General features: G+C 43.1%; 1 protein-coding gene across 2 annotated transcripts in view; it reads right to left on the reverse strand.

Annotated features, from left to right (window-relative positions):
- LOC131499080 (ATP-binding cassette sub-family C member 12) overlaps nt 1-25,961 on the reverse strand; it is a 174,680-nt gene that overhangs the window by 40,902 nt on the left and 107,817 nt on the right. For both annotated transcript variants that reach the window (XM_058706806.1, XM_058706801.1), the window contains exons 2-11: nt 25,235-25,390; nt 21,130-21,277; nt 20,607-20,840; nt 19,172-19,345; nt 18,575-18,722; nt 15,214-15,362; nt 12,693-12,800; nt 10,409-10,684; nt 6,242-6,313; nt 3,706-3,830 (exon numbers count right to left, since the gene is read on the reverse strand). In XM_058706806.1, the coding sequence (XP_058562789.1) occupies nt 3,706-3,830; nt 6,242-6,313; nt 10,409-10,684; nt 12,693-12,800; nt 15,214-15,362; nt 18,575-18,722; nt 19,172-19,345; nt 20,607-20,840; nt 21,130-21,277; nt 25,235-25,390 (1,590 nt within the window). The remainder of the gene's footprint in view (nt 1-3,705; nt 3,831-6,241; nt 6,314-10,408; nt 10,685-12,692; nt 12,801-15,213; nt 15,363-18,574; nt 18,723-19,171; nt 19,346-20,606; nt 20,841-21,129; nt 21,278-25,234; nt 25,391-25,961) is intronic.

Raw genomic sequence — 25,961 nt, forward strand, 5'->3', positions numbered from 1 at the left:
GAGTGTTATGCTAAGTGAAATAAGCCATACAGAGAAAGACAGATACCATATGGTTTCACTCTTATGTGGATCCTGAGAAACTTAACAGAAACCCATGGGGGAGGGGAAGGAAAAAAAAGAGGTTAGAGTGGAAGAGAGCCAAAGCATAAGAGACTCTTAAAAACTGAGAACAGGGGCGCCTGGGTGGCGCAGTCGGTTAAGTGTCCGACTTCAGCCAGGTCACGATCTCGCGGTCTGTGAGTTCGAGCCCCGCGTCAAGCTCTGGGCTGATGGCTCGGAGCCTGGAGCCTGTTTCTGATTCTGTGTCTCCCTCTCTCTCTGCCCCTCCCCGTTCATGCTCTGTCTCTCTCTGTCCCAAAAATAAATAAAAAACGTTGAAAAAAAAATTAAAAAAAAAAAACTGAGAACAAGCTGAGGGTTGATGGGGGGTGAGAGGCAAGGGAGGGTGGGTGATGGGTATTGAGGAGGGCACCTTTTGGGATGAGCACTGGGTGTTGTATGGAAACCAATTTGACAATAAACTTCATATATTGAAAAAAAACAAAAAAACAAAAACAAAAAAAATAGAACTACCCTATGACCCAGCAATAGCACTGGTAGGAATTACAAGTAGATACTAATTACAAGTAGATACTACAAGGAATACAGGAGTGCTGATTTATGGGAGCACATGTACCCCAATGTTTATATCAGCACCTTCAATAGCCAATTTATGGAAAAAGCCTAAATGCTCATTAGGTGATGAATGGATACAGAAGATGTGGTTTATATATACAATGGAATAGTTCTTGGCAATGAGAAAGAATGAAATCGTGCCACTTGCAACAGTGTGGATGGAACTGGAAAGTATTACGCTGAGTGAAATAAGTCAATCAGAAATCATATGTTTTCACTCATGTGGATCTTGAGAAACTTAACAGAAGACCATGTGGGAAGGGAAGGGGGAAAAAATAGCTACAAACAGAGAGGGAGGGAGGCAAACCATAAGAGACTCCTAGAACAGAGAACAAACTGAGGGTGGATGGGGGGGTGGGTAGGGAAGAGGGGAAAATGAGTGATCAGCTTTGAGTAGGGCACTTGTTGGGATGAGCACTGGGTGTTGTATGTAAGCGATGAACGACGGGAATCTACCCCAAAAACCAAGAGCACACTTTACACACTGTATGTTAGCCAATTTGACAATAATTTAAATTTAAAAAGAAAGAAAGAAAGAAAGAAAGAAAGAAAGAAAGAAAGAAAGAAAGAAACTGGTGTTGGTGCATGAATAGACAAAGACAATAATAAATAAATAAATAAATAAATAAAACAACTGAATAAACAAACAAAAAGCAGAATCTGACACATAACTACAGAGAACAAATTAATGGTTGCTGGAGGGGGAGGGAATGGGCAAAATGGCTGAAGGGAGAGTGGGAGATACAGCCTTCCAGTTACAGAATGAATAAGCCATGGGGATGAAAAGTGCAGCACAGGGTATCTACTCAATGATATTGTAATAGAGTTACATGGTATCTGATGGTAGCTACACCTCAGGTGAGCATAGCATAACATACAGAGAAGTTGAATCACTATGTTGTACACCTGAAATGAATGTAACATTGTGTGTCAACTATACTCACAAAATTTTTTTTGAAAAACCAGGGGCTTTAAAATCAGAACAATCTGCATTTGGTGGGTTTTTTGTTTTTTGTTTGTTGTTTAATGTTTTATTTATTTTTGAAGGAGAGAGAGAGAGACAGAAAGTAAGCAGGGGGAGGGGCAGAGAGAGAGGGAGACACAGAATCCGAAGTGGGCTTCAGGCTCTGAGCTGTCAGCACAGAGCCCAATGCAGAGCTCGAACTCACAAGCCATGAGATCATTACCTGAGCCAAAGTCCGACACTTAACAGACTGAGCCACCCAGGCACCCCCAGAACAATCTGCATTTGAATCCAGCTGGGTAACCTTGGAGAAGTGACTGTACCTCCCTGATCTTCACTCTCCACTCTATAAAATTGTGCTAAAAATTCTGATTGTGTTGTAAGAAGGAAACAAGAACACATATGTAAATCCATTAACACAATTTCTGGTGCATAGCAAATTCTCCATCATTGATGGTTACTATTAATATTATTACCCTTGCCAATCTTTAACTATGAGATTCAGAGTGCTCAGCACATCTTCATCCCTTTGACACCCCCACCCCCATCTTAAGCTTCCCTTCACCTTCTTTCCTTCCTGGGGCCTGAGAGCCACTATGTTTGCCCTAGGAGCAAAGCCTCTGCTAGAGATGCCACATAAAAAGGATGCTTAATCCACCCTACCAGGCCCAATTCAAGCACTACCCTCTTTTCCCTCTCATGATTTCTGCTGTCACTGAACAATCCAGCACAGCCTCCTGCCACTTGGCACATTCCTTCTTGGTGCACTGTTATTTCTATACATCTCTTACAGCCCCTTCCCGGACTCTGAGGGGTAATGACGCATCTGAGCCACACTTCTGTCCCCCATAATCCTTCATGGCCCTGCATATTGCAGGTATTTTGTAAATATTTGCCCTGACATTCTAAGTGATAAGGATAGGAATACCTCCTACTAGCCTGCTACTGAAGAAAGAAAAGCAATTCCAGGTGGGGCAGGGAAGAGGCACAGGTAAAGTCAGGCCAGGAAATGCTGAGTAGAGCAGTGCAACTGGTGCCAAGGACTCCTGCACTGATCAGAACTTCCTGCCACTCTTGAGCCTCCTGGCAGCAGGATGCCATGGCCAGGGAAGATGAGAGGAAGTAATAGACCTCTTGCTGGGAACTCACACAAGCTGGCCAATGTCAGTCAGCAAGGACAGTTTGCGCATTCAAAAAATAAGATATGAAAGTCCAGACCATGACTGGAAAGCTGACAGCAGATTTTGAAAGCCAACTCCACTAGTCTTTACTTCAGCATCATGGAGCTTAGGGAGGTTTCAGGAGGACCCAGATGTCAGGAAACACCAGTGAGAATAAATGATGTTACCCTGGCATTCAGGACTCAATCACTGCCATTTAATAGCCTTGACCTTGGGCAGGTCAACTCTCCTTCTAAGCTTCAGCTTCGTCATCTGTAAAATGGGGATATGATGCCAGGATCTCCCTAAATGGGTGTTTGTAGAATTCTCATTAGAGAGAGAATGTACACAGCAGCATACCAAACCCAGCAGAGAACCATAGAAAGCTATTATTTTCCAGAGCCTAAAGATAATGGCACAAAGTGTATACAAAAATTATGACATGAACTTTGTTTTTATTCCATTAGATAATTTTGAGGACATTAACAGCAATATATTCTTGTGGTTGACTGATGTCAATTAATAATTTCAGAGCTGATTAATTGTGTACTTGCTGCTCACAATTTTGAGCAGTTTTGGTTACTTGGCCTAAAGCAAATTGCCAGATATATCTTTCTCCAGTCAGACAACATATGCACTCTCACAGAGAACCTCAGAACATATGCTACTGTGTGCTGGGAATGAAGTGCCGATTCCATCCATTTCTTAGAGTGTGATCACAAGTCTGCAGAAGGCGCCTCTCCTGAACTCTTGGGTTAGGAAGAGAAAAACCAACACCCACTTGGCTCTGATGAGTGTTTAATCAGAATTCATTAAAGGAATTAGCAATCATTACCAATGGCATAGGCATCTGTAGCAGAAGGAATCAAATACTGAAGGGCCTCATGCTTTCAAAGTTAATATTACCTTTGGTGATCATACTTTTCTCCAAATAGTATGTTTTCTCTCACATTTCCATGAAAGATCCATGCTTGCTGGGAAACATAGGCCACAGTCCCATTGAGTGCCACGATCCCTTGCTGTAACTGCATCTGGAGTAACAAGACCAGAATGCCTTCAGAAGCCAAACCTCACAGACTTCTCTTCAGGGACCCACTGCACACTTGCCACCCACTTATTCTATGAACATTAATTATGATGGCGCAAGAGGGTCAACAAGATGTCTTGTCCACATACTGCAAAGCCCAGATGTGTAGAATGATGGTCTCAAAGTCAAAAACCTACAAGGGGCCAGGGAGGAATGTCACAGAAGAGGCAGTGGTGAGTCCTGCTGTAGGCCGGAGAGGCCACATGGCACCTTGGTGCAGCCAGAATAAGATGCCTTCTGAAAGGACTCAACATCACAAAGGCTTCCTTTTGCAGGTACACTGGCTATATCCCACCCCCCTCAGCCAGGCCCCAGGGGCAGGGCATAGCCTACATGGCTATGGATGGTGGTCCTGGTGTGTTCTGTCTCAAGGAAGCAGCCTCAATTCAGCCTGCACATTTGGTGCAGGGCCTGGTACCAAGGATGGAGGCCTGGTGCAGCCAGAATTTCTCATTCTTCAAGAGGAGTGGAAATCCAATTTCATGTAGCACATTGAACAATCCAATTAAAAACTTGCATGTGCTCTAGTTTGTGACCCCAAGTACATAAGTGCACTTAAGATGATACCACACTGTGGGCATCTGACAGCTGGTGGTGAAGCCATGTTCAAAGCTGTCAGGAGAGGACATATGCAAGAGAGGACATATGCAAGAGATGGCTCTAAAAGGTGCTCAGGGCTGATGCAGCAGCAGCAGCTGTGTATTGTGGACAGGAAAGGAAGATAGCCAAGGTCAAGGGATGGGACACAATTTCACCTCAGGAATGTCCCAAGAGACAGAGAACATTAGACTTGGAGAAGAGAAAAAGATAATGACAATAATGGTAATAATAATAGGCAAAATAAATAGGGGCTATGCCAGGCACTGGGTTAAGTGCATACAAAATGCTGGTCACCATGATTGGCCCTGGGAATTATCCTATAACTATTATATACATTATCTTATTTAATCCTCACCACAACCCTCCTAAGCCCCATTTTACGGACAAGGAAACTGAGGTTCAGAGAGCCTCAGTTACTTACCCAAGATTAAATAATGAGCATGAGGCTGAGGCAGGTGTTGAACATAGGCAGTCTAGAGTCCACTCATCAGCCACCCTGCCACCCCCTATCCCAGTGACTATGGTGAGGCATCTAATCTCACCACTGTTACATGGGAGATAGATTCTCTTTTCTCTGAGAGATTCCAAAGGAGTGGAACAAAGGGTAGAAGTTAAAAGGAGGCAAACTCCACTTCCATATATCAAAACTCTCCAAAGAGGGAACTGGCTGTGAAATAATTAGTTCTCCATTGCTGGAGATATCTGAGCAGAAGTTGGCTCATCTTTTATGGGATTCTGTGGAGAGCCTCATGTTATTCAATAGACAATTGGGATAGGTCACCTGTAACACACCTGCTGACTCTAGGGCTATTTATGACAGGCACACACAACAGAATCCCAGGGCATAAGTAACCTTAGGAGCTCATGGGATTCTGCCCCAACCTCCTTCTTCGGACAGGGAAGGAGTTGTCACTCTTTCTGGAAATGAGTCAGCTGAGGCCAAAAGAAGTCACCCTATTCTAGCAGATTCTTCTGAGCCTGGTGTCCTCATTTCTTCAGAGGTTCCTCCTCTCCCAACTACAGGCACCCAAGCTTCTCTCTAGGAACAGCAGGGTGGGAAGAAAGAGGACTTAATATTCATTCATTTGGGATGAGAAACTATATCAATTTAGAGCCTTGTGAATACAATAAATGGCCTGGCATTTTGCTGGGGTCACACAGCTAGAAGTAGCAGACAAAGGACAAGACCCCTGGACTCCTCCCTGTTCCTACCATGAGGTCTGCAGAGAAGTTGAGGGCACATTGCTGTGTTAGTTGATGCATGCATTCAGCCACTCCATCAAAGAAGGCTTGACTGAGCTGCTGCTGTGGGCAGACACTGGGGATATGGATATGGACAAAGGGAAAAACAGACCTAGAGTCATGTTGAGTCTTAGGTTTCTTGGTCCTTCCCTACCAAGTTGACTTACTGGCCTTTCTAATCAGGATGGCCCAAGTCATGGGAAAAAACATGGATTTAATGACTTTCCTCTTCCTTTGACAAAGGTGGTGTTCTAGGCAAGGAAGCAGTCAGTGTTTAACACAGGTCCTTAGGAGACAAACCCAAGAGTGTATGAAAAGCTCAGCCATACATGGACAAGAGGCATGGAGCCAATGAGAACATTAACCCCCTGAAAATCACTATCAACTGTCTTCACAGTGTCCAGTGCAGCTGAGCCCAGCCACTGGGTCCACTGTTCTCAGAGGATCCCAAACATGGCAGGTAGGGAACCTGACATTTCAGTGTCCTGTCAATGTTCTGTCTTCACAGTTTACCTGTCCTAGGAGAGCTGCAATGAGGGAGCTCTTTCCACTTCCAACATTCCCACATATTCCCAAGATCTTCCCCTATCAGAGAAACAGAAAAAAAAAAGACACAGTCATTTCCCCAGTTTTTAGAGGGTCTTGGTATGAAAGTGTTGCCCCCAAACTCTGCTGGCCAAAGGGTTACTGCTGGCTCTAAAAGGTGGCAGTTACAGTCTCACACCCCAAACCCAATATACAGCCTGGACAATACAGGAATCTACGTCTTAAGTGTTCTCCTTGGCACAGCACAGCAGAGTGCCCAGAGGACTTCTAGAAATCACATACAAGCACTGATGCAAAACAGCCTTGTGCTGGTCTGGGACACACAGGACTTTACAGGAGTATTGTCCCATGCTTACACTCCAGGAAAGCAAATCTAATAGAACTTAAAGGCTGCACAACCCGGAGGGACATTGGTAGCCTTTGAAGTACAGAGAGTTGAGTGCTTTTCAAAAGTAATTTTTAAAGTATCCTCCACTTGGGTGGCTCAGTAGGTTGAGCATCCAACTTCAGCTAAGGTCATGATCTTGTGGTTTGTGAGTTCGAGCCCTGCATCAGGCTCTGTGCTGACAGCCTAGAGCCTGGAGCCTACTTTGGATTCTGTGTCTCCCTTTCTCTCTCTGCTCCTCCCCCAGCCTACTCTCTGTGTCTCTGTCTCTGTCTCTCAAGAATAAACATTAAAAAATAATTTAAAGTATCCTTCCACCACACTGAAGCATAACCTGAAATTGCTAAGCAGTTATTCTATTCCAACACTTTGGGTTCATGGATTATTCTACAGCTGCAGATTTATTAATTCTGCCACAAATCATTGTAAGTGCCAGGTGCTGTTCTGGACAGTAGCAACAGCACAACAGAGTAATGAATATGACAGACAACCATTTCGGTCTGCCCTCATGAAGCTTATGTTTTAGTTGAGGGGACCAGTAGTCAACCAAATAAGTAAGTAAAATATGGAGTATGTCAGGTACCTACCATGGAAACTCATAAAGTAGGGAGGAGGTAGGGAGGAGATGAGGATGGGGGGAATGTTACTAGAAAGGTAAATGTCTTAGCTTGAGTTCTCCCAGAAACAGACCCTGAATCAAAGATTTGAATGAAGGTAGTTCGTTTGCGAGGTGTCATGGGAGGGGGAAGGTGACCCATCAAGGGTGTACAATTATGTTAGCTCCCATGGGAGGCAAATGAAGTTCAATCCTGCTAACAAATTCTGGGAAACTTAAAGTGGTTCTATCCCTCCCACTCCAACGGCTGAGGGAGTAAAGTATAAATAGCCAACAGTGTTTGAGAGCTTCTCCCCTGGCTGTCAATGTCCTAGTGCTTTTTGGATGATGGGGAGGGCTCTCTGGCATAGATACAGATTTGGTAGTTGGAAGGTGGCCAGGATACACAGATGGGTCACTTACAGTATTTGCTACAGGTGACACTTTAGCAGACCTGAAGGAGGTGAAGTAGTAAACCATGTAGATCTCTGGAGGGAAACCAGGGCAGGCAGAGCAAGAATCCATGTGGAGACTTTTGGCGGACATGTGCCCACTCTTGTGTTCAAGCAAATACTGCAGTGCTGCAGATGGAACAACTAAGAGCATTCTCATTAAGACCTGCTCTCCGTGATCTCTTAGAGCAAAGATGCCCATGATGGAGCCAGATACAGCTCCTTTCCCATCGCCTGTCTGCCACCTTCAGCACATGAAGATAGCTTCCTGTCATCATGAATTTCTTTGACAAGACTTTATGGAACAGCAGGCATCATGCTAGGCACTGAGGATAAAGTAGTGATCAAGACAGATGTGATCCCTGCCTTATGCAGTCCACATTATCATTGATGCTGCAATAAGTGAAGCTGATCCATTTATATTTATCTTTGGGAGAGCACAAGCAAGGAAAGGGCAGAGAGAGGGGGACAGAGGATCCCAAGTGGGCTTTCCACTGACAGGCTGACAGCAGCAAGCCCGATGTGGGGCTTGGGGCTTGAACTCACAAACCGCAAGATCATGACCTGAGCCAAAGTTGGATGCTCAGCTGACTGAGCCACCCAAGTGTCCCAAAGCTGATCCATTTTAATTCCACTAAAAGGTCTTTAAGGAATTGGTGCATTACAAAGAGTTTGGGACAAAGAGATCATGGGTCTGGATCCAGATTCTAGGCATTTGACTCTCTTTTGAATTCTATCCACCACCTGGGGCCAGGTCTCTAGCCTTCTAGATTCAACCTTGTCTTCAGGAGAAAACCCATGAGACTTGCAGCCCCTGGGTTTCTGATTATTCATCTGTCCATTCAGAAAACATCTTTGGGTGCCTAATGCATGCCAGGCACTTGCCTTGGTATAAGGTCACAACCTGTGAACAAGACAGATACACACCCTGACCTCAAGGAGGCTATAGTCCAATGGGTGCTCTGAATTTAGAATATTTAAGGGCAACACTTAAGCTGGATTTTTGGCTGTGAGAGGAAAAAGGCAACAAGAGCTAACATAAGTTGAGACTTACTATGGGCTTAGCATTTTTGTACAGTATCTCTTTCAGTCCTCACACTGACCTTGTGAAGTGGTGCTATTTTTAAAATATCCATTGAGCCCATAAAGGAAGAGAGGCTCCAAGAGGTTAGGCAATATACTCAAGGTCACACAGCTGGCAAGTGGCTGGGACTGGACCCCAGGTACATCAGGTTCTGGAGGCATAACCTTAATCCACACAACACTGTGTTGCTCCCACTGTCTTCAACTTGTTTCAGAAAACATTGACCATGTCCTTGATGCACAAGCCCAAGCAAAAGTCATTGACATAATGAGAAGGAAGGCCACTAGGGGGCTAAAAGGCAGCTTCTTTAAAACACAAGAGTAGTTCACTGAAGCCACTCTGGAGCAATTCCAAAGGCCTGGTTGGAACAATCCAGGTGCTGCACATCATAAGCAGGGGGAAGGGCATGAGAAAGCAAAGTGGGCTGCACCCAGTAGGACTTAACAGAGAACCTAGATCAATTACACCTAGCCAACTGAATACTGCTCTACACCAGCTATTGAGCTTAGCGTTGCATAATAAGTAGGAACCTCTCCTTCCATAGTGCTCACACCAGAAAGGGTGAGTCAACAAGATGGGAAATTAAAATACTAGGCACAGAATTAATGCTGAGCCCTCGGCAGCAAAATCGGCAAACACTGCCATCCCAGGAGCACTGCTGCTGAGTTCCCAGTGCAAGAGAATCACATGCAGGAGAAGCCAAACATTCCCTAAATGTAGAGCTTTGTCTAAAGACTCTATTCCCCATTCTTGAGGGGAGCAGCCAACGGACTCTGGCTGGCTTCCTTTGCTGGGTTGCTTGTTGATCTTATTTGCTTTTAACAAGCATGGTGCTTAAGAGCACAGACTCTGGGGCCAGAGTGCCCTGAATGTGAAGCTGTCTTCTGCCACTTGCTAGCAGTATGAACTTGGGTGATTTATTTAACCTCCCTTTGTGTCAGTTTTCTCAATCATAAAGTGGGAATAGATATAGTACCTACCTCTTAGGGTTATTGGGGTGGTTAAATGAGTTAGTAAATAGTAAATAATAAGTATTCATAATTGTCAGTTATTATCTATCATAGTACTCCAATGTGAAATTAAGAACAAATCCAAAAAGATTTACAAAAGATAGTCAATTTGAGCCTAGCCACCTTAAATAGATTGTCCATTCAAAATTGCAACTGGCTCCTTTGGAGCTTAAATATCAGTACTGTTACAACTACCATGTTTTGTCAGCTTGAAGAGAATGTCTCCATTACCCATGTACATAGTTTTAAAATTGGGAGGGGTGCCTGGGAGGCTCAGTTGGTTACGCATCCAACTTTGGCTCAGGTCATGATCTCACAGCTTATGAATTTGAGCTCTGCACTGGGCTATGTGCTGACAGCTCAGAGACTGAAGCCTGCTTCAGATTCTGTCTCCATCTCTCTCTGCCCCTCCCCTGCTCTCTCTCTCTCTCTCAAATATAAATAAACATTTAAAAAAAATTTTAAGTTTAAAATTGGGGAAAGAAAACAGTCTAGAGACATCCCCACACCACCTCCAGCTCAAACAAATCATGTTAGGTCTTGATAAAGTATAGTTGTGTGATACAAGGAGGAAAGATAGAAGGCATACCTATAGAACACATACCCACCTTTCTCACCACAAAGCTTATATTGTGCAGAACCGATGTGGGGCTACCACTTTGCTCCTCTGGGCCAGCAACTTCCTGGGCTGATGATCTCACACTGTATGTCTCTAGCCTCTGTTTCTTAAGAAAACACTTTTTCTGGTTCTGCACTTTCTTTGGATCACTTTTTCTGCTGGTTTCTTGATCCCATGTCAAGGTGGCATTTGCTAAAAGCAAGACAGTATCTGGGTCTTCTGGTTGGGTGATGTAAGATGGGGGGTTTTTATCTATGAGAATTTTCTAAGATTAAAGAGACAAAATTAACTGGGCAGACATTATGCATTTACAAGAATCATCCCAATATATCTTCTAATGACCCAAAACCATAATCTTGGCAATTCTACTTAGGATATTTAGGGAAGATATTCCCCTAGGAGAAGCTGCAGCAGAAATAGTGTACTAGCTCATGCTATCTAGGACAGATGCCTCTTTATCCACAAAGTCTATGTGGGTCACCCACATTGGAGAATGCTGATCTCAGCTACATTTTTTCCTTATGCCCAAGGTAATCAGCTTTTTCTAGTCTTTGGGTGGTGGCTTCATTGCCTGGCATTAATGCTTATTAAACCAGGGTCACATGCTCAGCCTCTGCCATGCCTTCTTCTTAGTACCCACTCAGCTCAGTTCAACAAAACATTTGCCAAGTGTCTACCCTGTGCCAAATTCTGTGGTAAACATAAGAAATGAAATTATGAATAAGGCATGATTCTTGTCCTTAAATACATTACAGCCTAGGGTAAGATGGGAACATACACAATAATTTCAGTGAAATGTGACAAGAACAAAACACTGTAACTGCCAAAGAAGGGACACTTGGCTCCCCATCCTCAGGTCTATGTATTGGTGCCTGAGCTGAGTCTGTACAGGTGCTGACAGGAAAAAATGAGGAAAAGAAGAGGAGATGAGAGCCTTATAACAAAAGGTATGGCATTAGCAAAGGCAAGGAAACATTCAACAGCATGGTTTATTAGGGTGAGGACATGAAACAAGCAATTCAGGATTACCATAGAGCTCAAGGTAGGAAGGGGATAGGAAATCATGTGGAGACATAACTGAGGACCTGCTGATGGAAGGCTCAGGTTCAGTCCTGGAGGGAACAAGGACTCAAGGGTTTCAAGCAGGTGAATATTAGTGGTCAGGCCAAAATTTCAACAGCTCTCTGGGGGCTGAGTGCAATGAGGATTTAAGAAGAACAACAACAGAAAAGGGAAATTGGTTCATAAGTCACCGTGATAATTCAGTGATGGCAGCAGGGACAAAGAAGTTGAGGAGTCAAGAAATAGCATTGTTTCTCTAGTCTAAGTTTTCTGATATCATAATATATACAGCTAATATGATGGTGTTCATTCTTGGGTTTTGTTCAGAAAGTGATGACTTGATAATACCACTTTACAACTCAATCTTACAAACAGTGCCTCTTAAAATTGAGGAAACACAGTGAGCAGGAGGTGACTCAAAAGGGCCCTTGATTAGTTGAATATGAATAGTAAGGGATACAAGCATCTCTGATGCCTAAGGTGATTTCCAGAATGCTGGCCTGAGTGAATAAAATCATTCAATTAATTCACACATGTCTAAACATGCTGTTTTCTCTGAAACACCCTCCTCCTTTTCCTTCCCTTGCCTGAACTTCAAAACCACTTTATGACTTCTTGCATGTTACATATCCTTACTGTGTATAGCAATGACTGGGATACCTGGTCCTACACGAGACTGGAGGCTCTTGAGAGTAAAAACTCTCTCTTCCTTTTATTTGCATTTCCTACAATACCTTAAATATAGGAAGCACACAGTACATCTCTGATGAATGAATGAATGAATGAATAAAGCAACTGAGTGCATAACTGTGGTGTCCCACTACCCTCTTCATCATTACCATCACCACATGCATCATAGGGCAAACCAGGTAGGTAAAGGGGTGGGGAATAGCTCATTGCAAACTCAACCCTACTCCTGGAACAACTTAAGATTTATGACTTGGAAAAAGAGTAGGGGATCAGGAACATCATCTCCATGCATGGAGACTCTGTTTCATTTTTAATAAAAGGGCAGACCACCTTATAAAGTTTTGCTTGTACCTCCTTGATGCACATTTATTGATCCAACTCTGAATGCAGGGCCTTATCCCAATGTTCTCCAAACCAATGACCCAGCCCTCCAATGGGTTGACACAGCTTTCCCATATCTGAGAATTTTCCCACCCAAAAAACAAGATCTTTCTTCCCCACTCACCCAGCATTAGTTATACCTTCATTCTCCTCAGAGAGACATTGGCTTCGGCCATTGCTTTGACCGAGAAAGGCAAGATTGCAATTGAAAACTTCATTACATTAAACATGGCAATCACACTAAATGCCTAAAGAACAAAAGAGAGGTAGAAGGTTTAGGATGAGGTGTTGCCTTGGCTCTGAACCATTCTATCCATGGGAATTATAATTGCTGAGATGAGAAACGGTGGCATAATTGGAATTCTGACTGGAACATTTTTTTCATTTCATGACTCCCAAATCATGGTCTAGCAAAGTAGGGATAGCAACATCTTAATCTATTTTGCTTTGGAATTTCATCAAAACGGTGGGAGATTTATACCCTTGCCTCTGTAAGTCCAGAGAATATAACGTGATAATGTCTGAGTAAGGTCTCTAACTGAATGTCTAGAATTTTCCATCCACGTCCTTACTTGGCCTAGACTTTTCACTCAAAACCCCATGGATTGTCCAAAATTATCCTCTTTCCCCAGTTGCTTCAGGGTCCTCTGACCCTTCAGAGCTTGAGCCTCCTTTTCCATACCATATTTAGCCCCAGGAATGAAGGAAGAAATTTCTTGGAAGGACCTGCTTGGTCCATGCTAGCTACTGGAGAGTGACCTCTGACTCTCCCACCCCCGAGGTCTGGCCTCAACACCCTGCCTCCCCACACACTTGGGACAAGTGTAAAAATCTCTGTTCAACTGGTATTCCCAAAAACCATCTTCCCTCTTCACTGAGGCCTTTCTCACTGAGTCCTGCCTGGTAGGTGGTTAACATCATACAGCCTCAATGAAGACAAGTTTCCTCGCTCCATTGGTGCCCCAGGGGTGCATGATCTCATCTCCAAGATTTCATCTTCTCATCTGCCTGACTTGTAATTAGCAGCTTCTCCCTAACCACCCATTTAAGAAATTAATAACACAACTTCCATCAACAAATACAGAGTGATCCTGCCTGCTGCTGAATGGGCCCCATGGACAGAGCCCTGGGCTTCAACTAATCCTCATTAGTTCTGTAAGGGGACAATGAATAATGCTCCCTTCATCACATCTGGTCCCAAACCCATCCCCAAAGAGAACTCAGCTCCCCCAAGTCCCAGAGTACTATCTTGGCTCAGAAAACCCAGGCCTTGGTCGACAGAACACTCAGGTTGCCTGATGTGAGCCAGCACCTGGGGGGCTGACCTCCTACTGATGTGGCCCTGACAGAGGAGGTGAGGGATTCTGAATTTGAAGAAGTATGAGTCTTGCATTCAGGGGAATCTTGTTCCTCCTCTAGATTTCTTCTAAATCATAATTTTTGAAAATATTAACCATGTGCAATCAGTTTGGTTTTAAATTTTCTTCGGTGCATTCCTGAGGAAAGAATTGTTTCTGTTTGGGATCATAGAACATAGTCACAATAATTGAGAAGCATTCTGTTGAGACTTTGGTATGTCATTGCCATTTATTCTAGCTTTGGGTTCATGACTGAATTCAAGCCCCGGAGTGTGTGACTAAACTCTGTGTAAAGAACCTGAAAAAATAAAAGCACCTCACAAAGAAAAACAGGGCAGCAACAGGACTGACAGCCTCACAACAGATGCCCTAGCAAAAGCATTTGCCTTCTCAAACATCCCCCTTCCCCTCAAGATCCATGATTTTTGGTGCAACTATTGCTCTGTGAGCACACTTGCTTATTTCATTCTCTCTGGGTTTTGTTCTTTTTTTGTCTTGTTTTTATTGACTTTCATCCATTCACTTACCCTTCAGACACTGGATTTAATATCTCAGCTGTTTGTTTATTTCAGCCAGGGGCTGTTTCCCATCTAGCCCAGTTTCTTTACCTTTGAATGCACAGACCCCCTTATAAAAAACCTGAGTATCTCACATTTATCCTAACTCTCCCTCTGAGGCTTTCAGCCCAAATTATCCTGGGCTGGGTGAGCATCAGGCTAATAAGAACAACACTTACATGGCATTTACAATGTACCAGGCGCTGTTCCACGTGCCTTACATAAAAGAGCTCCTTCAGTCCTCACAACCACAGGGACTATTATAACCCCATTTACAGATAATAAAACCAAGCAAGAGAGGTTGAATGAATTGCCCTCTGTCATAGTAGCAGAGTTGGGATTTAAACAAGGGGAATTCTGACCCTAACACCACACTATGTCTCCCAGTACCTATGACTGCTCCCACCCAGAAAATTCCCACAAAGTTTCCTTATTGTAATAGGTATGAATAATTATGAATAAAATAGCCCAGTGATCATTTGATTTCAGTTTTGTTTTCCAAATGTAAAATTGTGTTCCAATATTAACTACTGCCCCTGCATTTAGACTGGATGAGAGTCACTTTTAGGCTCTCCTGGGCTCCTTGTCAGTCCAAGCACTTGTTTTTAAAAGTCATGGTAGAATTCTGGCCCTTCTGTGATTGAGTATTCTGATGCCAGTGCTGGGCAAAGGCAAGGAGGAGCTTCCCAGCTGGCACTGTCCAGTGTTGGAATGTGAAGGAGGCCAGGTCTAGAAATGGTTCTTACCACTGGGGCGGTGAGCCTGCGTCTCAAGAGGATGTGGCAGGTGAATGTCAATACAATGGCTATGGTAGATGCAATGGAGGCCAGGGCTGAGTTTCCACTTTGAACAAATCCAGCTTTTTCCAGTAATTTCCTTTCCCTCTTCCTTATATCTGTAAATAGAAAATGGTCCATGATGGACTTATTTTGCAGCACTAAGAAATGCATCTATCCTTGGGGCACCTGGGTGGGTCAGTCAGTTAAGCATCCGACTCTTGATTTGGGCTCAAAACATGATCTCACGGTTTGTGGGCTTGAGTCCTATGTCAAACTCTGCTGACAGCGTGGAGCCTGCTTGGGATTCTCTCTCTCCTTCTCTCTTTGCCCCTCCCCACTAGTGCTATCTCTTTCTCTTCTCCTTCTCTCTTCTTTCTCTCTCTCTCTCTCTCTCTCTCTCTCAAATAAATAAATAAACTTTAAAAAAAAGAAGGAGAAGAAATGTATTTACCTTTGCCTGATCCTCCTGCAAGTGAGTGTTAAGGACTCTGGTAGTGAAGTTTAAATTAGAGTAAGCACAGAAAGCTCTGGGAACAAACTGGAAGCTTAGTGTCTGTCAGCTGCCATATTGGATGGTTTCTGAGGTCTCTTGCAGTCCAGAATCTGTGTCAGGATTCATACACTTGGATGCCTACAGATGCCAGGCAAGTAATGTAAATGAAGGGAGTGGACAGAGAGTAAGACCAGAAGGAGGGTGTGGAATGTGGCAAAATGGGGACCACATGCCTCAGTGAAAGGGGCAGCCACCTCTCAGTGCAGAGCATCCAGGGTCACCAGATCTTCAACTGTTCTCAAGTCTGGGATCTGGAATTTTGTGGGACACGTTTCCACCTATAAATGTTGGGAACTAATTGAAAGTTTTAAATAAAAAGCACATGTGCCAGCCTGAAGGCTGCCAGATTGGGGCTCCTGTCCTGTATCCCAGGAACATCTACAAAAGCCCAAGAGCATTTCTCCCTTTCATAAGTCCAGTTGGGGTCCATGCCTCTGCACTGCTCACAAATTAAATTTGAGCCTCCTTCTCCTGGTGTTTAAAGTTCTTTACTCTAATTCCAGACTCTTCTGCAAAAACCCTTTCACACTAGCAACATGGCACCATTGCCATTCTTGCTGAGTGCTCTTCTGAACACTGCACAGTGTTCTCATAGATCACGCTCATCACCATGTGAAAAAAAGAGGCTATTATTATGCTCTCTGGCAGGACAGGAAAGTCATAGCAGGTTAAGTAACTTGCCTTTTAAGTAGTCAAGGCAGAGTTGGAAACCAGTTCTACTGCAATCCAAAACTCTGGTGTCCATATGCCCTTTGCCTCTAGAATACACAGCCACCTCCTTTTCCCCAAGCACACCCTTGCATATCCTTCTCTAGGCCTTTGCTCCTACTGGGGGTCTTCCCCAGCTCTGTTTGTGTCTGAATCCTTGCTATTCTTCAAGGCCTTTCTAAAATGCCACTTCCACCATGACACTTTTCCTGATCTCTCCAACCTGATATGCTCACCCCTTCACCCCCTGGAGCTTCTCTCCATTTCCCTTATGGCATTTTCCCTATTTTAACCTATAGTTAATCCATGCTAATTCAACAAATTTTAACCTGATGTCTACTGTAGGACAGGTGCTGTGCTTGGTGTTGGAAAGTATAGGAGTAAACAGGGTTTTAGCTCTCTTTCAGTAGGGAGACAGACAATAAAGAAATAAACAAATTCTATCATTACAAATTTGTTGGGTGATATGAAATAAATGAACAGGGTAAAGTGAATTAAAGGAACTGGTAGGGAATGGACTTGCTTAGGACTGTGGTCAAGAAGGCATCTTTGATCAGTGACATCGAGAGAAGGCACAAAGTCAACATGAACATCCATCAAGAGAGCATTTCAGGCAGAGGAAACAGTAACTGCAAAGATCATGAGGCATGAATGAAGATAGACAGGAGGTTCACAGGGCTCACACGAGTTATCAAGGGTTAGGATAAGATGTGATGAGCTCATAGAGGTCATCAGGGGCCAGATCACATTGGATCTAATAGGCCATTTAAAGGAATTTGATTTAAATCAAAAGTCCTAAATTGGAATAATCTAAGTGTAATAAGAAACCACTAAATATTTTTAGCAGGGAAGGGCAGGATCTGATTGACATTTTTAAAAGGTCACACTGGCTTCTGAGAACATAATGGATTTCAGGGGGAAGGAGAAAAGAAAGTGTTGCATCTAAAACTTCTTTCCATAGTCCAGAAGGGAGAGAATATTGGTTTGCACTAGAGTGACAGTGGAATGAAGAGAAGCAGACAGATTCCAGATATATTCTAAAGGTAGAGCCAACAAACTTATAGCTATTATTGAGCTTAGTTAACTCAAACTCCCATAATCTTAAAACCAGGGACTCTTTCTAATCCTTTTGTGCATCTCCCATGACCTTGTACATAGTAGGAAGTTCGTGAATATTTATTGAATTAAACGGACTCAGGTTAAATTGAGTCAAATTAAATTGAACGAAGTCAAATGGAATCAAATGGAATCAAATCATTGTACTAAAGTGAGTTTAATGTGTGAGGAAGTGTGTCTGGGTCTTCAAGGAAGGTCGCATAGGGCTGCCAGCATCCCAACCTGCGACACTTCCTTTGGCAAGCTCAGAAGCAAGTTTTCTAAAGCCACTCCTTAAAACACGGATATACAGCTTCAGGCCCAATTACATGCTGGTCTAAAAGTGTAATTGTAGATCCAGAGAGTCAATTGTAACAGTGGTTCAGATCATTAACCGGCCAACCACCTGAGTCTATGTCAGCAATTATGTAAATGTCCCTGCAATTAGATTTGCATTTATATTTGATTGAAATGGTTTTAATATCATCTTTTTTTTAAAAAGCTATATATGTATCCTCTTATCTGTGCAAAGAGTATCGAGTCAGGGGGTCATTCAATCATGATGAAGTTGCTGCAGGCAAGGAGCTATATATGTAAGTGTGAGTATATGTGTGTGTGTGTGTGTGTGTGTGTGTAGACATCTTCTAAGTTGAGGAAATAGCTTGAGGTAGCTCTTCCTCTCTTCATAATGTTTTAGTGTATTATTTTTGTAAAAGGTAACTGGTCAGTATCAGCATCCACATGCCTTTTTAAAGGCTAAACCATATGTCATTCACCTGCTGCGTCCTTGGGCTCACCAGAACAGATGCCTGGGTCTATTAAAATCTTTGTAATCCCTTAAAAAGCCTGAAAAGGAGCTTAGAGGGGACCCACATCCCCCCTTCTGGAATTCCTGGCCCCCAGAACCTTAAGAACCCCTTAGAAGAGTACATTCTACAGGGTAAGTGGTTCTTCAAGACCTGTGCATCCTACCTTGAATGGTATTGGTAAAAGATTTCTCCCAGGCATACATTTTAATCAGCTTGATGCAAGTCAGAAACTCATTCATTGTCTGAACTCGCTTGTCTGTCACTGAAATTGCTGATCTTCGAAAAGCTGAATTCAGCTTAGCCATAAACATCTGAAATCAAGGTACAAAGTGTTCAGAGAGAATTGCTGAGTTGCAGTTGGCCTAAAAATCCAGAGATTGGAGTATAAGTGCCAGGGAAAGTTCTAAGGGAAACTGGACTGAGATTCTCAGTCATCCTTGCCTTGAGTTGTGGTAGCTGATGTGGACCAGGGGACACCACTGGGGATCAGGCAAGTGATATAAACACAGGAATTGCTAGTATGCAAAGAGAGTGCTGGAGACAAACTGAAAGCCATGCCTCCCTCCCCCAGCACATTCAAATTCAAGTTCTTAAAAAAAATACAATATGCCAACAAAAGAAAGCTCATCTGTAGGCACAAAGTGGGGACACAGGCTTCAGGTCCACACCCTGGAAATAAAGCCTTCTATCCAATTGAGTGAGAACATGTGTGCACAATACAAGCATACAACTGTTTATAGTTGCAAAGACCTGCCATTACCTGGATGGGGATGAATATGATGTACACAGATATCCCGATGAGAGCTGTGGGCCCCAGAATGAAAAAGGCATACACTGCACAAACAGCCATTAGAATCGGGATGGTGGCTGGCAAGGGACAAAAGAAGGCAGCTTCAAACAAGGAATAACTATCACTTGATAGTATATTGAGCACCTGGAAAGAAAGCACAAAGGTTCAGCTTTGGAAGTGTCACCCAAACATTTCGTCAACTGAAGGCTTTCAGAGTGGTTGAGGGGTCTGAGTAGAGAAGAAAAACTGCCTTAAATGGAGAGGGGTGCTGCCAGGGGACCAACATGATAAGTTTTGTGGTTCCATTCTGATCTGATCTTGGAGAGGCTGATCTTTAGGACAGAGAGTCCCAGTGAAGAGTAATATTGCCCTCTAAAAGCATACTGGAGAGATGGATACCTGCCTAAACCTTTATCTATCTCTCCTTCTTCCTGCTTTATTCAGAGCTGTAGCATGCCCAGCTAAAAGACTACATTTTTCAGCCTCTTTTGTGGAAAGAATGTGGCCATGTGACTGTGTAACACATGTCAAATGGGAGTTTGGGAATTAATTCTTAAAGGGAAGCAATTCAACTTAGAGGACATATATCTTTGCTCTTCTCTCCCTCCTCTTACCAGCTATCTGAAACATGGTTGGGATGACTGGACCTCCAAAATCCATCCTGAACCATTATGAGAGCCATGTGCTAGGGTAGTGACAAAGAAAGATAGGAAGATACAGAAGTCCCCATACCAGCCCTGAATTGGTCTGGTCCAGACTCCTTTTGAGAGTGAAATAAATTCATCTTGCTTAATCTACTGTTATTTTGGAATTTCTTTTTCTATGCAGCTGAGTTCATCATAAGATGCTTTAGGCATACTGAAAGAGCAACTGTAAGAAAGAAGAAAGTCCCTTACCTCATGCCACCTGGGATTCCCCTGACTAAGAAAATTTTATTGTGTAAATGCTAAGAATCTTATTACTAAGATTCAAGGGCTTAAGAATATATAAGTTCTGAAGTCCAGTAAGTGTAGTCTTTATTATGGCTTTGGCACCCTAAATACTATAAAATCAGAATTATTGGATCCATTGTTCATTCATTTTCTTTAAATGCCTGTGATGTGTTCCTTACTGCCTCAGTGTCCTCACTAACAATCAAAGGGATTGGATAAGGTCATCCCAAAACCCCACCTCAACTCGAACAGGGAAAAATTTCCAAATTCTCCAGCTTGAATAGAGCCCTCCCTTCATTGAATTCCTCTCATGTTTTGAGTCTTCCTCACTTCACTTAGCAGGGAGATGGGATATAATGGGCAGGACATTGGAAAAATAGAAGGAAGTCATATGCATTATCCAGGAAGTACATCTCACTCAGAGTCAGGATTTAGGATTTCGTTTTCTAAAATTAAACTCTGGACCAGCTTACCTCTCCAACAGAGATGTGTGCCAGCGTCTTGAAGGACACCAGGTTTTCAAAAACCAGGGTGGAGACGGCCACCTTCAACCGGATTGCTGTGCGGTAATTTATGGCCCAGGCAAGGGCCCAAAAGAGCACTTTGGTAAACTCAGTAGCAAAAAGGGCTATGCACAGGCCAATGCCAACCCAGACATTCCTAGAAATGCTCTCAGTCTGTTGGAGGATTTGGTGAGTGAGAACCGTCTGTAAAATAGCACAATGGAGAGAGGAGAGGGCCGCTGGAGGTTGAGGTTGGTATAGGAAGCCTCAGATAATGTCAGCAAACTGATTTTATGAGGCAAACTTTTTAATTAATTTCAGTGGTTGCTGCTGTGCTTGACAAGGATTAGCTTTATGAAAATTTGCCCCCAAGGAGCTCAAAGATAATGACAATGTGCTAAACCCACCAGCTCGTAGAGAAAGTAGCTAATGACATTCTTTGTCAGTCTGGGGACCTGTTTGACAAGGCAGAAGAAGGGCCACCCTCACTCACCGGCCCTATGGCTGCCATGATAATGCACAGGATGTTGGCCACAATATCCATCAAAACACGCGTCCTCTGGAATTTCCAGACCACTCGGCCCAGAGAGGCTTTCTCAGGACCCACCCTTTCCACCTCTTCATCCCAAAGGATTTGAAATCTGTGATGAAAGAACAGGAAGAAGGAAAGGGACTTACATTTCCACTTGCTGTTTGAAGCTACTTCAATGGACAAACCTCACAAAGGTGCTCAGCACAACCCTCATCCCTGGCAGTGGTGGCTCCACACAAGCAACAGTGACTCTCCTTTCTTCTTTTCCAGGGCAGATGGGATACAGGAGGGGCAGGGGCAAAGCCTTGGCACAAGCACAGGCTGGTATCTAACACTTGGGCACTTTCCAGACCTTCATTTCCTGCTCCTAGTGCCCATCTCTGGCACAACACCAGTTCCGATAAAAGAAAGAAAGAAAGAAAGAAAGAAAGAAAGAAAGAAAGAAAGAGGCACAGAGGAAGGACCAGAATAATCTTCCCTAGGACAGGGAGGAGTTTGTCCATCTCAGAGATCTGAAAGAAGGGCAATGAGACAGGAGTGTGCTGAAGGAGAAGGACTGACATGATACTGGGAGGTGAGGCAGAACAAAACCCCGTGGGACCCGTAGTTCTGAGAAAGGAGTTTAGGTTTCTTTTCAAGAGCAAAGGAAGGCTTTGCAGGTTTTTAAGCCCTAGTGATAAGATATTTTACATATCTAAAAGAGCATTCTGGTAGCTGTGAGACTAGTGGATTATTATAGGGAGGAACAAAGGCTAAAGCAGGGGACCACAGCAGGAGACTGTGACATCCGGGAGAAGTGGCCTGGATTTAAGAAAGTGAATTTTGGGAAAGATGAAAAGAGACAACATAATGCACTGATGAACCAGATGGGGAAGAAAAGGGAAGGAAGATTAAGGATCCCAACTTTCTGACTTGATCAACTGTGTGAATGGAGTTTGTTGAGAAGAGGAAAAGAGGAAGAAGAGAAGAGCATCATCAGGTTGGGGCCCTGGATCAAGAACACAGCTTTAGACTGTAATCATCAAGACAGTATGGTACTGGCACAAGAACAGACACTCAGATCAATAGAACAGAATAGAGAACCCAGAAATGGACCCACAAACATATGGCCAACTAATCTTTGACAAAGCAGGAAATATCCAATGGAATAAACACAATCTCTTCAGCAAGTGGTGCTGGGAAAACTGAACAGCGACATGCAGAAGAACAAACCTGGACCACTTTCTTACACCATACACAGAAATAAACTCAAATGGATGAAAGACCTCAATGTAAGACAGGAAGCCATCAAAATTCTCGAGGAGAAAGCAGGCTAAAACCTCTTCGATCTTGGCCGCAGCAACTTCTTACTCAACACATCTCTGGGGGCAAGGGAAACAAAAAAAAAATGAACTATTGGGACCTCATCAAAATAAAAAGCTTCCACAGGGAAGGAAACAATCAGCAAAACTAAAAGGCAACTGATGGAATGGGAGAAGATATTTGCAAATGACATATCAGATAAAGGGTTAGTATCCAAAATCTATAAAGAACTTGCCAAACTCAACACCCAAAAAAACCCAAATAATCCAGTGAAGCAATGGGCAAAAGACATGAATAGACACTTCTCCAAAGAAGACATCCAGATGACCAACCGACACATGAAAAAATGCTCCACATCACTCATCATCAGGGAAATACAAATCCAAACCACAATGAGATACCACCTTACACCTATCAGAATGGCTAACATTAACAACTCAGGCAACAACAGGTGTTGGCGAGGATGCAGAGAAAAAGGATCTCTTTTGCATTGCTGGTGGGAATGCAAGCTGGTGTAGCCATTCTGGAAAACAGTATGGAGTGTTCCTCAAAAAGTTAAAAATAGAACTACCGGATGACCCAACAATTGCACTACTAGGTATTTATCCAAGGGATACAGGTGTGCTGTTTCGAAGGGGCCCATGCACCCCAATGTTTATAGCAGCACTATCAACAATAGCCAAAGTATGGAAAGAGCCCAAATGTCCATCGATGGATTAATGGATAAAGAAGATGTGGTACATATATACAATGGAGTATTACTCAGCAATCAAAAAGAATGAAACCTTGCCATTTACAACTACGTAAATGGAACTACAGGGTATTATGCTAAGCAAAATTAGTCAGACAAGAGAAAGACTTCACTCACATGATGACGTTAAGACACAGAACAGATGAACATAAGGGAAGGGAAGCAAAAATAATATAAAAACAGGGAGGGGGACAAAACATAAGAGACCCTTAAATATGGAGAACAAGCTGAGGGTTATTGGGGGGGGGAGATGGGAGGGGCGATGGGCTAAATGGGTAAGAGCATTAAGAAATCTACTCCTGAAATCATTGTTGCACTATATGCTAATGAATTTGGATGTAAATTAAAAAGCAAAATTAAAAAAAATAAAAATAAATTTTAAAAAAGAACACAGCTTTAGATATAAGATGCTTGTGAGTCATCCAAGTGCAGCTGTCCAATTGGATGCAGAGCATATGAATTCAGAGTCTGGAAGCGATGCATGGATTGAAGTAGCCTGTTGTTAAGGTTGCATATGGTGTTGTCTTTGAAGTGGGTAAGTTCACCTAGGAACAGGCATAGAATGGAAGAGAAGAGGATCCAAACTGATGCTGGGTAGATGGAAGGAAACATTAAAAACAGACAGGAAGTACTGGCCAGAGAAATAGAAGGAAAATCCAGTACTACACAGGCACTGGTCCAGTCCAGCCCCTTCTCTCTGAGCTCACTAGCAACTTGCTCTGGACTGTAGATTTTGGGAAACTTCCATTGAATTAAATGTATACAGCACACAGATGAGGGAAAGCACAATTGTAGAAACAATTGCACGACCATGATTAAAGCTCCTATCCCTTTGAGCACACACTTCAGGCAATGCCTTGCACTTCACCCCATGTGGCCAAAGATAAGAAGACTCCCAGAAGAAACAAGTGCAGAAGAAGTCTTTGAGAATTTTTCCACTAAGACATTATGATTCATAGCAACATTAAAGGTCAATGCAGATGGTAGAAAGAATTAATGTCTTTATACTTATGCTGACATAGAAAAGTGTTTGTAAATGCTTACTAAAAACAGCAAAACTGTTAAATATTATATAGTGTGCTTCACTGTGTTTAAAGAAAAAACCCATGACATGTAAGTAGGGGGAATAAGAAGAGGTACTGATCAGCAGATCAGCGCACAGAGTGTGTTTAACCAGAGTAGAAAAAATTCTGGATACATCAACACCAACATTTAACAATGCTGACCTCTGGGGAGCAGAGTTGGAATATGGTGAGGATACTCCCACTTCTTAAATGTTTGTTGCTTTAACATTTTTAGAATGAATATTAATTAGGTAGAATCAGTGAAAGTTACATTTTTTGCAAGTCAAAACTGTCAAATATTGGTGGCTTCATTTGGTTCAACCTAAACATATTTTGCAATATAAAAGCTCAATAATGATTTTTTAATGTTTATTTATTTTTGAGATAGAGAGAGACAGAGCATGAGCAGGGGAGGAGCAAAGAGTGAGGGAGACAGACTCCAAAGCAGGCTCCAGGCTACAATGTCAGCACAGAGCCTGATGTAGGGCTAGAACTCACAAACTGTGAGATCATGACCTGAGCTGAAATTGGACGCTCAACTGACTGAGACACCCAAGTGCCCCAAAATCCCAAAAATGATTTTTAAAGCAAAATGCAATGCCTAGAGCTACCTGGAGCAGCAGCCCAGGTGGGTCTGGCCAGTGTGAAGTGAAATTCTGGTCACCCTCATCCTGATGTAGTGCTCCTACAATTCATCAACAACCCAGCCAGCATGGTCCTGAGCCTCAGGCTGTAACTCTCAATCAATCCTTTTTACACACCAAATCTCCCCAATTCTTGCCTCCCCAAATAAGTTGAGTCAGCCCAATCCTGCTTTACAGAGCAGCCACTAAGGAGGGCCACCAGTGACCTGGAGGTGTCCATTTCCACACCCAGGAAATGGGTGCACACAAAGGGCTCTTCATAGGGTGAGCTCCTCTCCTGAGGTGACCCAAGTGAATCCTCATACCTTTTGGCATTGGTGTCCGATGAGTCATATGGTGACATCGGGGGCAGGGTGTCCACAGTCAGTGTATGCTTATAGCCCCTAACCATCACTGGTGTAAGCCAGGAAAATGTAGCGAAGGAGAGCAGTCCTGCATCATCCACAGGGTTGGGTGCCAGCCTAAGACAAATGAGACACTCTGCATTCCAGGGCATAGTTGCCATTTTCCTGAGTCCCTGACTTGAGTTCTTAACTATAGTAATAACCACAGCCACACTTAGAATCCAGGATTACCACCCATTATCCCTTTGAGCAGAGGTATATACTGGAACCAGCTCATAGCACCTGTGAGAGTTGATTGTAAGACTTCCAGGAGTTTTGCAAGTTAGTTGCTAAACACAGCCAATATTAAAAATCACATAATTTTAAATAAATTATCTTAAGGACAAAGGTAATAACTATTTGAAACTCATAATTTCCTAATTATTTTATTAGATTTTACCAGTATCTATGCTGTTTAGATCATGTAAATCTATTTTATCTGTATGGTAGAAATACCATATAACAGGGTGATACTGCACATCCCTTCCCAACTTTGCATTCAGTGGCATCACATTGGCTTGAAATTGCCAATGGTAGGAGTATTCACACCATAAAAATCAATAAATGCTACAAACCCAGGGAATTTTTTTAGTGAGCCAGTGTTGAAAATTTACCAATTTTCAAGAGCCTCATGACCATGGGAAAGAGG

The sequence above is a fragment of the Neofelis nebulosa genome, chromosome 17 (assembly GCF_028018385.1).
Source record: "Neofelis nebulosa isolate mNeoNeb1 chromosome 17, mNeoNeb1.pri, whole genome shotgun sequence".
Taxonomy (NCBI): Eukaryota; Metazoa; Chordata; class Mammalia; order Carnivora; family Felidae; genus Neofelis; species Neofelis nebulosa.